Below are 11,523 nucleotides of genomic sequence, written 5' to 3'. Positions count from 1 at the left end.
ATTTAGGTTAGTGAGTGTGCATGTCTGGTTTTACAAAGTTGAGGATCACATTTGTATGGTTTCATAGTTTATTATGACCAAAAGTAGGTTCATGCTATAGCTGAGAAACTACAAATAGTTTTTTCAATTCCAGACTATGAGAATTGAGTGTAGCTTAAAGGTTAGGGTTTTTGTGGTGGAACCAACCCACCAGGATTCAAATCCTAAACTTGGTATTGGTGCTTGTTCAGTAGGAATGAGTGTATCTGTGATTGTACTATGTTAAAAAAAATCCTATAATAAAACATTTGTGCGTCAATAATGGATAACATAATTTGTTGCCATTTGCTCGTTAGTAAAGGGAGCTGTAGCAGATAAACCTAGTTTTTGTAACGGCGATGAGCAAAGTTCACCAAACAATTGACGTATTACTGTATTAGAGCCAATTTTGCATTCCTCTCTCTGCCATCATCCACATCAAGAATTACAATTCCATTCCATACGTACAAGCCGCTACTGAAGTTTTACAGTGTAAAACACCCCGTCAAAATGACCTCCGCGCGTGTGTATTAATATCTACCGTGTTAATTAATGCCGTGCCTTTCAAATTCCTACTACATGTCAACCTACTCCGCCGGCGGCGCGAGGTTGAGCACCATGTCGGGCCCCTTCTCCCCGGCGACGGAGAACTCGTCGGGCACGGGCACGCCCAGCTCCTCGCACACGAACCGCACCACGCGCCGCGTGACGGACCCCAGCGCCATCTTGTTCACCGTCACGGCGATGGCGAACCCGTGCTCCGGGTCGCAGAACCCGTTCGACCCACCCATCCCGGAGTGCCCAAACCCCGTCGGCGGCGCGCCGGACCTGCCGTACCTCCTGAACCCGAGCCCGAACTTGCCGTTTGGGTGGATCATGCCCGAGTACTCGCCGACGCCCATGAACGCGTCCATGATGCCGCTGTCGCTGTTGCTGAACAACCTGCCGCCGGTGCTCCCTGATGCAGCCACCGACACTTCGCTGTCGGCGTCGCTGGTGCGTAGCTGGGCGTACTCGACCTTCTCCATCGAGCTCGAGCTTCCGCTGCTCTTCTTTGCGGAGCCTTTCTTCTTCTTCTTGGACGTGGCGGCGGTGGGGAACGCGGGCGTGTGCACGTGGCTGCCCAGGAGCGGCTTGGCATTGCTGGAGTGCGGCGGGGGAATGGTGCCGCCGGCTGCCAGCGCCGCGTAGTACCGAGCGAGGGCACGGGCAGATAAGTGGCCGTTTGCGGCGGGGATGATGGCGCGGCGAACGTTCAGCGTGTTGAACATAGCTGGTACGCCAGCCGCCATCTGCGCAATTCCACTCAGCAGTTCCGGTGGGACGTCTGGCCCTGGCTTGATCCCTTGTAGCTTCTGAATTTCTTCCATGTCGACGGTCAGCGTTGCTAGGCGAGACTCAACACCTAAAAAGGGCACAGATTATGAACAACGTCAGCCTTGTATGAAGTGCCTCTCAGAGCTGGAAATTGTGAAGCTAAGTCCAAAGTTGTCTTGATCAACATATGCGGAATTAGTAATCCAATGTGTTATTTCCAGGTACGCTGTAGTCTCTCCCTAGGATTTCGTTTTTCATAAAGTTAAATTTCAAACATTGTTCCAGTACTTCTGTTTCTGACTCTTTCAGACTGAAGAAAAGTAGAATATAGAAGACAATTTCAATCACGGAAAAACCGAAGAACAAATATTGTAAACTATCTAAACACTTCCTTACATCCGTTAACATACCTGGAGGAATTCCGACATATAGCTCTCCCTCGATGTGAAGAGGATGAACAATAGCCTCTTCTAGGATCTCTTGAAACTTCCTCCCCGATGCATGCTGTTATTGTCAAATGCAGTGTTAGGGCTCGTGAAATAAAGTTATAACACAAGCAGTATGAGTGCACTTTCCTAGATTAATTATACCTCTATGAGACCGCCACACAGCCAACCAAAGGATAGGTAGTGATAAATTTGTGATGAACCAGGCTCAGTTTCGGGTGTAGATTTGGCAATCTGGTCTAGCATCTCTTCCCAGTCACATACCGACATAGGATCGGTTTTGACCACATCTCCCAGAGCATTATGTAAACCAGATGTATGATTGAGAAGATGGTGCACCTTTATTACATAGTGACAAATGAGTCTGTTAGTATCCTGAAACACTGTGTCTCATTACATAGCATAAGTGAAATAAGTTTTTGCACCTTGATTAGCTCCTTTTTGTTAGTCCCAAATTTTGGCCATATATCGGCAACTGTTTCTTCATACTTCAACTTCCTGAAAGATCAGAGCATACATTCACTATATAGACAAGATAAAGTGTATAAGGCAACATGGACAAGATGCTTAGTGTTCTCCAAAGAGAATCATGCATAACAGCCAGAGATCCAAAGGATCTGCTTCACATAAGAAAGAGATGCTAAAAAGCCTAAACTAGAAGCGCAGATCCTTTTAGGTGCGTCAGAACACACATAATGTCAAAAAAAAGTGTGACTTCTGTAAAGTGAGACTTTTTCTTTTCGACCAATGGATGCTGCCAATAACATCCACAAATATACCATTTCCCATGCAAGAATTACAGCAGATTTCACTAGGAATAACAACACAGACAGACCATGCTGACAACATTCTTGATCAGTACCAGTACACTCTCTGGGAAAAAGAGATCCACACACACAAAAATTCCAAACCAAAACAGACAGATTCTCCACAAAGCTCATGTTTATCCTACTGTATGATCTAATTTGGCGTCCTCCTCATTCTCATCCCACAATAGCCAACACATTCCACTGGAGCAGGGACCAAGCGGAAACCAGCTTCATGGACACATGACACGAAGAGACTCATCCTCTAACAAAAACCACTGGAAACCAAGTGAATGCCTTAGAACAACGCCATTGGCTCCTAGACAATGTTGGCGTTATAGGCTGTGCAAAGCTGGAGAAGAGCACTTCTGTTTGCTGGGTCCACATGCTGCTCGATGATAGGACCAACCTTCCAGGAGACTGCAGAAAGTGAGGCCAAGGATGTCACCAGAAACTGTTTTGGATCATTTACGTCTTTCAACAGACCATCTTCGCTCTTCCCAGCATACTGAAGGCGTAGAAACGAGACGGAATAACCTGATGTCCTCTGACTATCCACTGCATCAGCTCCGACATTCTGCTCTTGTTGTACACCATTTTGGTCCATTCTAGACAACAGTGTGACAATGCTATCGAGCAATTTGCCCCACAATTGGGCTGCAGCAGCATCCAACAGCACCGCAGACTCACAAAGCAACTTTGTTGCTGTAAGCTTGATTTCAAGAGAACCTTTGATCAACTTCAGATTGGGAATCCAAAAACGCTGAAGAAATGTGGTGAAAGATTCGGCTGAATTGTATCGAGGGAACTGACAAAAACACCTGGCCCATACTTGACTGACACTATGGACATGACCACCACAAGAGATTCACAAACTTCACTGCTTGACTAGTCGGCGGCGGTGGCGGGGGAGAGCGTCTGCGCGAACCACCCCGCCAGGGCGTTGAGCATCTCCGGCGGCACCTCCATCACCGCCGCGATGTGGGGCGGCTAGGGTTTTGGGTGAAAGGAAGGGGGGTTCTGAATATTTCGTGGTGAAGAGGGGATGGGATGGGGCCCTCCGGTCAACAAAAATGCTAGCTATTTCACCATCTAATAAGTATACTGAGACAGAATACCATGTTTCCTTGGCAACATGTTACCATGCTCATACTTCTAGGCCCTTTTTTTGCGGGTAAAACTAAGATGAAGATGAAGATGATGATGAGCAAACAATTGCACATAGCATGCATGATCAACTACAGGATAATACAGCCCGATGGCCCGCAAAACAGATTTTTACAGTGGCATGCTAAAAAACTTGGTACTGAAACTGAAATTAACCACTCACCCTTGATCGACAAGCCAGTGTACCATTCCAGCAGTGATGCCCTTCGTCACTGAGAAAACCGGAAACAGAGAATCAGGCTGAACGGGACGCGGATCATATTTCCCTAACGTACCAGCAGCAGTGTCTATTATGACCTTTCCGTCTTTGTACGCACATACCTGCGGGAGGAATATCAGTAAGGCTGCGTTGCAACAAAACAACTGTATGCAGATATCGTTGGTAAACTCATGATGTGAAATTTCGGCATGCAAAATATTGCTAATGTACTGTCATGGTATGTAAATGAGTGGCATGAGATTATCGACCCACTTGTAGTCCCAAAATTTTGTCGCTTCCCATCTCAAGTAGAAGACTCCTCAGTTTGGACTCCACTTCAGAGTTAACAGGTGAGTCATAGATCCACTCGCTATTAGTTGAGGGCCCACGCGTCATACTCCTGATATCAGTGAAAGCTTAAATTAGCAATTAAAAAAGAATGACCCCCACAAAGCTGATGCAAAACATAGCATGGCATGCATCTCACCCTAGCAAAGTTGATTCAGCAAATGGCCTCATGATGTCCAGATAAACTATCCTAACATTCAGTGAAGCTGAAAGCCCTGCAGGTATAAATGGGAAACTGCCACTGTGACGCTGGACATGTCAGAGGAATGTACAAGTTCAAGAGGGACAAAGACATACCTCTAAGAAGATTTAAGACCCTCATAAAAATTATCGCATCCCCAGGGAAAGCATCAACCTGATAGCGAGAAAACCTCCATTTAAGACCGGTCTCTTGGTTGACAAACCCAATATAGCTTAAAGGAAAATCATCAGCTGGGCATGGCTACTCACAGGATTGAAATGTTTAACCTCCTTCTTGTTCAATTTCATCTTCTCTTGAAGGGCCTTGGCGTTTCGTTCTCTTTGTTCATTCAATGCTTTAATGTTCTCCTAATAAGTAGGAACAAACCACAACCAATCAGTTACTACAACTTCCTGCAGTATTAGGAACAAAAAAGGAAAAATCTAGAACGGGCCTTCAGCATACTTTCGCTTCAGTTGCTGTAGTGGACTGGCGAAAAAATATTGAGGCAATCTCCATAGACTGCTGAGGCATGTCAACTCGCAGCTTAAGCCCCATCTCTGCAAAAGCTGACAGCAGTGCCACTTGGTCCCCCTACACATTGATCTCAGAATTGTAAATTATAGAGTTTAAACAAAAGAATGGCAAGCTAGTAATAAGCAACAAAAGATAGAATGAAGCGACATCTCACAAAAATTTACATGTGTGCATTTGATCATGTAGTGTTGCGTGAAACTTAATAATTTACTATAGGCAAAAACAAAGCCAAGTTCCTGATTCTGTCTTGCTTATCTTATAGTTGTTGAATATGTCGTGTCATCTACCAGTCTGCAATATCACTAGTGTGTAATGCAGGGACAAAAGGCCACAATATTTATTACATGAAAAAAGTTAAAATGTTAAAAGATATGCTTCTTTTGATTCAACCATAATACAAAAGAGGGGTTGCAGTTACTCCTAAGGAAATGCTTGTTGCTTATAGCTACAAAAGATACTCTGAACTGACTTCGCTCTTTGATGCCATGTGTATTATTTGTAAGATCAAAATATTACAAACCTCAGCGCATGATAAAAACATCTTTGCTAGTGCCTGCTTCATTGATTGTGATATGCGTTTAGTGAGCCCAAAATCAAGGAGAATCGGTTTGTGTGGAGGTCCCTTGCTTACAAGAAAATTGCCTACAGAAAAGAAAAGCATGTTAGTATGAATCAGTGTGAAAGCAACACAAAGAAATCCAATGGAAATATTGGAGAACAGAATTTATGTGACACAAGATCTGCCTAAAGAAGCATAGAATTAAAATACCAGGATGAGGATCGCCATTGAAGAAACCGTCAATGTATATTTGATGAGCATAAGCACGGGTTATCTCTTCAACGAGTCTTTTCTTATCAACACCATATTCTTCCAATGAATCATTGTCATGTAAGCGAATGCCATCCATGTATTCCAGAATTAGAATCTTTTCAGTAGACTGATACAAAGAAGAATGGGTCAGAGGATGGTCACGTGATTTGCAAACACTAATGCAAGACAAACAGAATAAAATTCGGGCTGACAGTTAGACCTGAATAATTTCTGGTATCAGTACATCAACATCGCTGGAAACACTGCCACTCCCACCTTCAGTTTTCCGACTAAGATTCTTGGAGACAATCCTAGTGTTTTCTGAAAGTAGATTTTGCACCTTACATTATCATGATGACCTCTTTATGAATGGCTGTACCTAAGAATCTGAGCAAGGAGAACTACCTGCTTCATGATTGAAATCAAGTTCCTTGGGTGCCTCCTTGCACCATTCATCAATCATTGGGTTGAAGTCATACTGAGGTTCTGCCCATGCAATCCATTCGATCAATGATTTTGCATTCTTCAAATCCTGATCACAGATGAAAAGTTGCAATAGCAATCCTACTTATCTTACAAAACACTATTTCTAGAAAAGAAAAGAAAAGAAAAGAACCTCTAATATGATCTCTTTGATACCATCATGCTGAACTTTCACAACCACTTCTCTGCCGTCTTCCAGAGTTGCACGATGAACTTGTGCTATCTGTCAAGAAGTGTTCAACCATGTTATGAATTTACACCAGAGAAAATATAGTTCATTTGGAAGCAACAGGACTTACTGATGCGGTCGCAAGAGGGTCAACGTCAAAAGTAGCAAATAGTTGACGCATGGGTTTCCCAAGTTCTTTTTCTATGGTTCCACAAACCTGCACACAACAGACCAAAACTAAGACTAAGATGAACTACATTAAGTCATGCTATATGATGTTGCCAGATTGGTTGGCTACAAAAATGGAAATGCTTATGATTAAATTATTTTTCAATCTACCATTCACTAATTAATGTATACATACCTCTTCAAGAGGGCGTGGAGGAAGCGAGTCCTGCAACTGCTTCAGGACCTCTATGTACGGCTCAGGAAGCACGTCTGCTCTTGTGGACAGATACTGGCCCATTTTGACCCACAAACCTTCTAGCTCTATCATCAGGTTGAGAACACGACGAGCGTTTCGCTCGTGCGTCTTTGCCCATATAGCATTCTTCTTAACAGCGCTAACCCACTGGACTCTCTTCTGAACAGCCTGCTTGCACCTCAGAAATATGTTAATCTGCTTCCACCAGAACAACGGAAGTCGAAAGAAGAGCATGGAAAGAAGCAAACAACCGCACCTTATAGTCGAAGTAGACGAAGAGCGCCAAGGAAAAAACTTTGAGGCGCCTGGTTATGAGGGTTCCCCATCCCATCGGAAGTCAGCTGGTCAGGAGGAGGGACGAAGGAAGATTCCGGCACGCCGTGGTCAGCTCTGCTCGAGGCTCCTAGCAGGACTGCAACGCCACAAACAGGTTCAGCGAAGCAAAGCAAAATCAGCAACTCTCTTGACCTTCATTCACACACAGGTGAGTTATTCAGAGAAAGTGACTTGACATGACAAACATATTCGCCTGACTTGATGATAGCTCTCCAATCGCTTGCGTTAATGCAACAAAAAAACAGAGGAAAATTGAAAGGCAAAAGCAGATGGCCCGGGTTTGCAGAAGCAGAATCCATGCGACATGACAAAGGCATGAGCAAGTGTTGTCTCCGAGACAACGCCACCCCCAACAACCACAACACGCGCGGGCACCAGGCAAGCGGCACAAGAGGAAAATGCAGGTGCGTGTACGGCGGTAGCTGCACAGCTTACAGTACTAGTACCCCTACTACTGGACTATGACTGTTCTTGTCCTCCTCTCCTACAGGGGTCAGGTCGGGCCTCCCATATTTGGGGACGGAAACTGGGCTTCATCAAGCAGGAACACCAGAAAGAATCCACTGCCGCGGCCTGCGGGGGAGGGGATGAACCGCCGCAGCAAACTTGACACCTATTTTTTTTTGCCGATGAAACGCGGAAACTGTACTTTGCTTGGCGTCGAAGCGAGGAATTTGCGCCTGATCGCGTCCTCCAGCCCACCCCTGAAGAGAGGAGGCGGAACCGCCCGCCCACCCACCCAGCCGGCCATCCACGACCACGGAACTGCGGGATTCCTACTCGCCGCGGAGCCCGAATTATCGCCCCCGCCCCGGAAAAAAATCGTCGAGAAGCGGGGGAGCGAATTACCTCTGCCCGCGCCAGTCGTGGGAGTGAGCCGGCGGAGTCCCCCCGGCGCCGGGGATCCGACGCGTGTGCGAGAGAGGAGAGAAAAGAAAACTCGGAAAGCGGTTTGGGGTATGTGTTTCTCCGTGGGAGAAAAAAGGGAAGGAGTTTTTGTGACTATTTTTCTTTTTGTGCAAGGGAGAGAGTTTTTGTGTGCGAGAGAGATGGGTTTGGTGGTCGGAGGAGCGGCAGCGCTACCTCCAGCCACAGTGGGCGAGGTATTTATTTATTCGGAGCGGCCGAGTTTGCGCCTAAGCCCTCACGGCTCACGTCACCTTGTTATTAGGTTCAGAGTCAATGCTGCTATATGTAGCGATCACTTAATCATCGGCCGGTCGACCCATGGAATTGGAATCCAATTTAAGATGATTCCCCATGGAATTGGAATCCAATTTAAGATGATTCCGCCCGTCTTGTGAATTAGTCTCTGTTTGTTTGGACTTTCGCTTCTATTTTTACAGCTTTTTTATTTTGATTAAAATGTCACGAAAGCTTTTTTTTTTGACTGGTACGAAAGCTTTTTTTTTGCATGGTATACATCTCTCATTTATAGAATAAAGATTAAGTTACAAGGCACGTAAGTGCCGACCTTACATAACTGAAAAGATAGTAGAATCCTATGCAAAATATCAGCGTCTGTCCCTCACCTTCGACGCCATCGAAATGGCCACTAAGGATGTGTTTGGTTCGAGAACGTAGTAGAATGGAATGTCATAGTTTCATTCCATAGGAACGGGTTGGTTCCATTCATGTGTTTGGTAGGAACAATTGAGTGGAATGAAATGATTATATTTGAGTGTTTGGTTGAAGAGATGGAATCGGATGGATTTAGTTCAGCTCATCTAATATGAACAGTTGTAGCTATATTCTCAGCGACATTTTTGACTGAATATTTACACTGAGTTGAATTCTGACATCAAACAAACAACACATACAAAGATAAAAAAACATCAAGTGTGAGCCTATGCCGGCTTCGCAGCAAGCTGCTGGATCAATCGAATTGGATGTAATCAGATCGATGTGAGCAAGCTTAGCCCACGCCGGCTTCACAACAAGGTGCTGGATCAATCGATCAAGGTGGTTTGAGCTAGCTTTCAACATACATCTGTCTCCTCTGGATGAATCGATTCAGTGCCTTCAACAACAGGCGAGGGACTCCCACCGGCGGCGCCAGGTAGGAGACGGGATGATGTCGAGCATGGGCATCGGGAGGAAGGTCAACAGTCCCGTCGCCGGCTTGCTCGCCTTCGAGCCCGACGACCCCGAGGATCCGCACAAGGCTTGACACCAGATCCACGCGCGGGATGGCCGATGCGTTGCTTGCCTCCCACTCAGTTGCTCGCCTCCTCCTGCCACAAGGGTAAGAAGGCAGATCACCTCTTTACCCAAACTCGATACGGCTCCATCGCTGATGAGTAGCTTTACGGTCCTCCAAAGTAGTTTGCCAGAAGCAAAACCATAGCCGTTGAAAGAATCAGACCGGGGCAACATGTCCCCGGACACGCCATTGAATTTCAGAACTGACACCCCCGCATGACGACGACGTCGGAGGAGGAAACCAGAACTGTCAGCCTCCAACCACAGATCCAACACAATATGCTCCATCTTCCAGCTGTCACTTGCGTAGACAACCATCTGTGCGTACTCCTGAACGACAACACCTCTCTGCTCCACCATGACGCCGGAGACAACGTCACAGCAACGGGGAAGAGCAGAAGGAGAGACACACATGATGGAGTCGCCGCCGCCGCCTCGCCAACACACGCTATCAAGTTTGAAAGATCGACAGACACACGATACCAGCAACTCCGAGACACCGCCATGAAAGGCACCGCCGGTGTGGCAGTGAAGCTGAGGCAGATTTATTCGTCCGGGCGCCGCTCCCACCACCTAACGACGCACACGACCTACAAATCCAAAACCTAACTACAGAGCGAAGGAACGGGGTCCCCCCTCGCTCCTGCCGCCAGAGCAGCAACCGGAGAGAGAGGGGGCCAGCGCTTCAGCCGGTGGAGATCGGTGGAAAGAGATCACCTCCCTAGTCGCCTTTCTGGTGGCGGTGGCTAGGGTAGGGAAAACACGTGCTATTTGTTAATTTGCGCCACAAAAGCTCCTAAATAGGGTTTTTTGCTTCGGCTTTTGACTTATACCATCATTATACAAATATTGATTCATACATCAAAAGTAGAATTAAAAGGTGTATTTACAAGTATTTTTTGGGTTTTTGCTAGAGTTAAAAAAACTGTAAAAGCAGAAGCAAAGCCCAAACAAACAAGATCTTAGTAGAATTGATTCGTCGTCTACTAGAAGGAGCGCCTGCAACTGGATGGAGATCTGTTCCTTTCATTCTTCTTCCTATTTGGAAGTAAAACGGTTGCATGGATTCTTTACCAAAATTGAGAAACACGGTGAGATCATCCTTGTAGGGAGTACGTACTGTATTTGATAGCACGTCGACGATCCCTATGCATCAGAGCCTTATGCGCGGGAACAAGAAACTGCAGGCATGGAGCCGCTCCTTAAGCCCTTAATCAAGGTGCAATTTAACCCATGATCGCGTCCCCTTCTCGTGACCCCCGCCGAGCAAATGTTGTTTGACTTAATTTCATTCCCGGGGGTGATGCTTTGCATTGGGCGATTTTTACATCGGAGTGGTCAGCAGTATGCGTCAGCTCCCTCCTGCAACAGGGAAGGGTCAAATGGGGTCGGCTTCTGGAAGATGGAAGCCTCGCGGTGCCCGAGCGAGCCACGTGCTCCTTCCTCCAGTCCACGGGCAGAGTCCAGGGCTCACGCATCACCCACAGCCTCGTCCGATCGCCCACTCCACATGTCCTTTGGCACCTTGTAGCTAGCGTGGAAAACGGCACGTCTCTCAAACACAAGCACGCAGCCTCTTGATTCACAAAGGGCGTGTTTGGTTACATTGCCGATTCAGCCTGGCTCGGCGAGCCTGGCTCTATTGAGCCGGTTTGAGGGGATGCAGGTCAAAAATCGCAGATGCACATAGTTTGGTTGTCTGCATGCTCCTAGTTGCATGAGACAAACATTTTTGACCTGGCGTTTGATTGCCCGCATTACGTTAGGTGCACATATGATATGGTGTTTGGTTGCAACCTGCATAAGGTGTGGTCACCACTTCTAACTAGTGGTGACCTTAGCACACACAATCTGAACATAGTGACAGCTAGTTAAACAAATGACAGTTCAACTTAACTACAATCAAATGACAATTCAAATTATTAAGAGTCATTGGCTAAATAGGGGATAGTTCATCAGTGTTGCTGCTTCATCTTCCTCTTCATCTTCCTCTTCTGCTTCTGCTGCTGCTGCTTCTTCTTCCTCTTCTTCTGTGCTTTTGCTGTTGCTGCTTCTTCTTCCTCTTCTTCAAATCCTGCA

At 46.3% G+C, this 11,523-nt stretch overlaps 1 protein-coding gene across 1 annotated transcript; it reads right to left on the bottom strand.

Moving 5' to 3' along the window:
- Positions 1 to 405: 405 nt before the first annotated feature.
- LOC119336749 lies at positions 406 to 8,316 on the bottom strand. Its single transcript, XM_037608824.1, has 19 exons — positions 8,092 to 8,316; positions 7,163 to 7,318; positions 6,847 to 7,074; positions 6,613 to 6,699; positions 6,447 to 6,536; positions 6,236 to 6,362; positions 6,051 to 6,151; positions 5,789 to 5,957; positions 5,540 to 5,661; positions 4,948 to 5,076; positions 4,752 to 4,850; positions 4,599 to 4,656; positions 4,441 to 4,516; positions 4,227 to 4,353; positions 3,918 to 4,075; positions 2,207 to 2,279; positions 1,926 to 2,120; positions 1,746 to 1,839; positions 406 to 1,423 (listed from the first exon to the last, which is right to left on the bottom strand). Exons 2-19 carry the CDS (start codon positions 7,235 to 7,237, stop codon positions 606 to 608), a joined length of 2,826 nt encoding a protein of 941 aa, XP_037464721.1. The 5' UTR covers positions 7,238 to 7,318; positions 8,092 to 8,316; the 3' UTR covers positions 406 to 605.
- Positions 8,317 to 11,523: the final 3,207 nt, after the last annotated feature.

The sequence above is a fragment of the Triticum dicoccoides genome, chromosome 7B, assembly GCF_002162155.2.
Source record: "Triticum dicoccoides isolate Atlit2015 ecotype Zavitan chromosome 7B, WEW_v2.0, whole genome shotgun sequence".
NCBI classification, from domain to species: domain Eukaryota; kingdom Viridiplantae; phylum Streptophyta; class Magnoliopsida; order Poales; family Poaceae; genus Triticum; species Triticum dicoccoides.
This window is presented reverse-complemented; position numbering and strand designations above follow the sequence as displayed.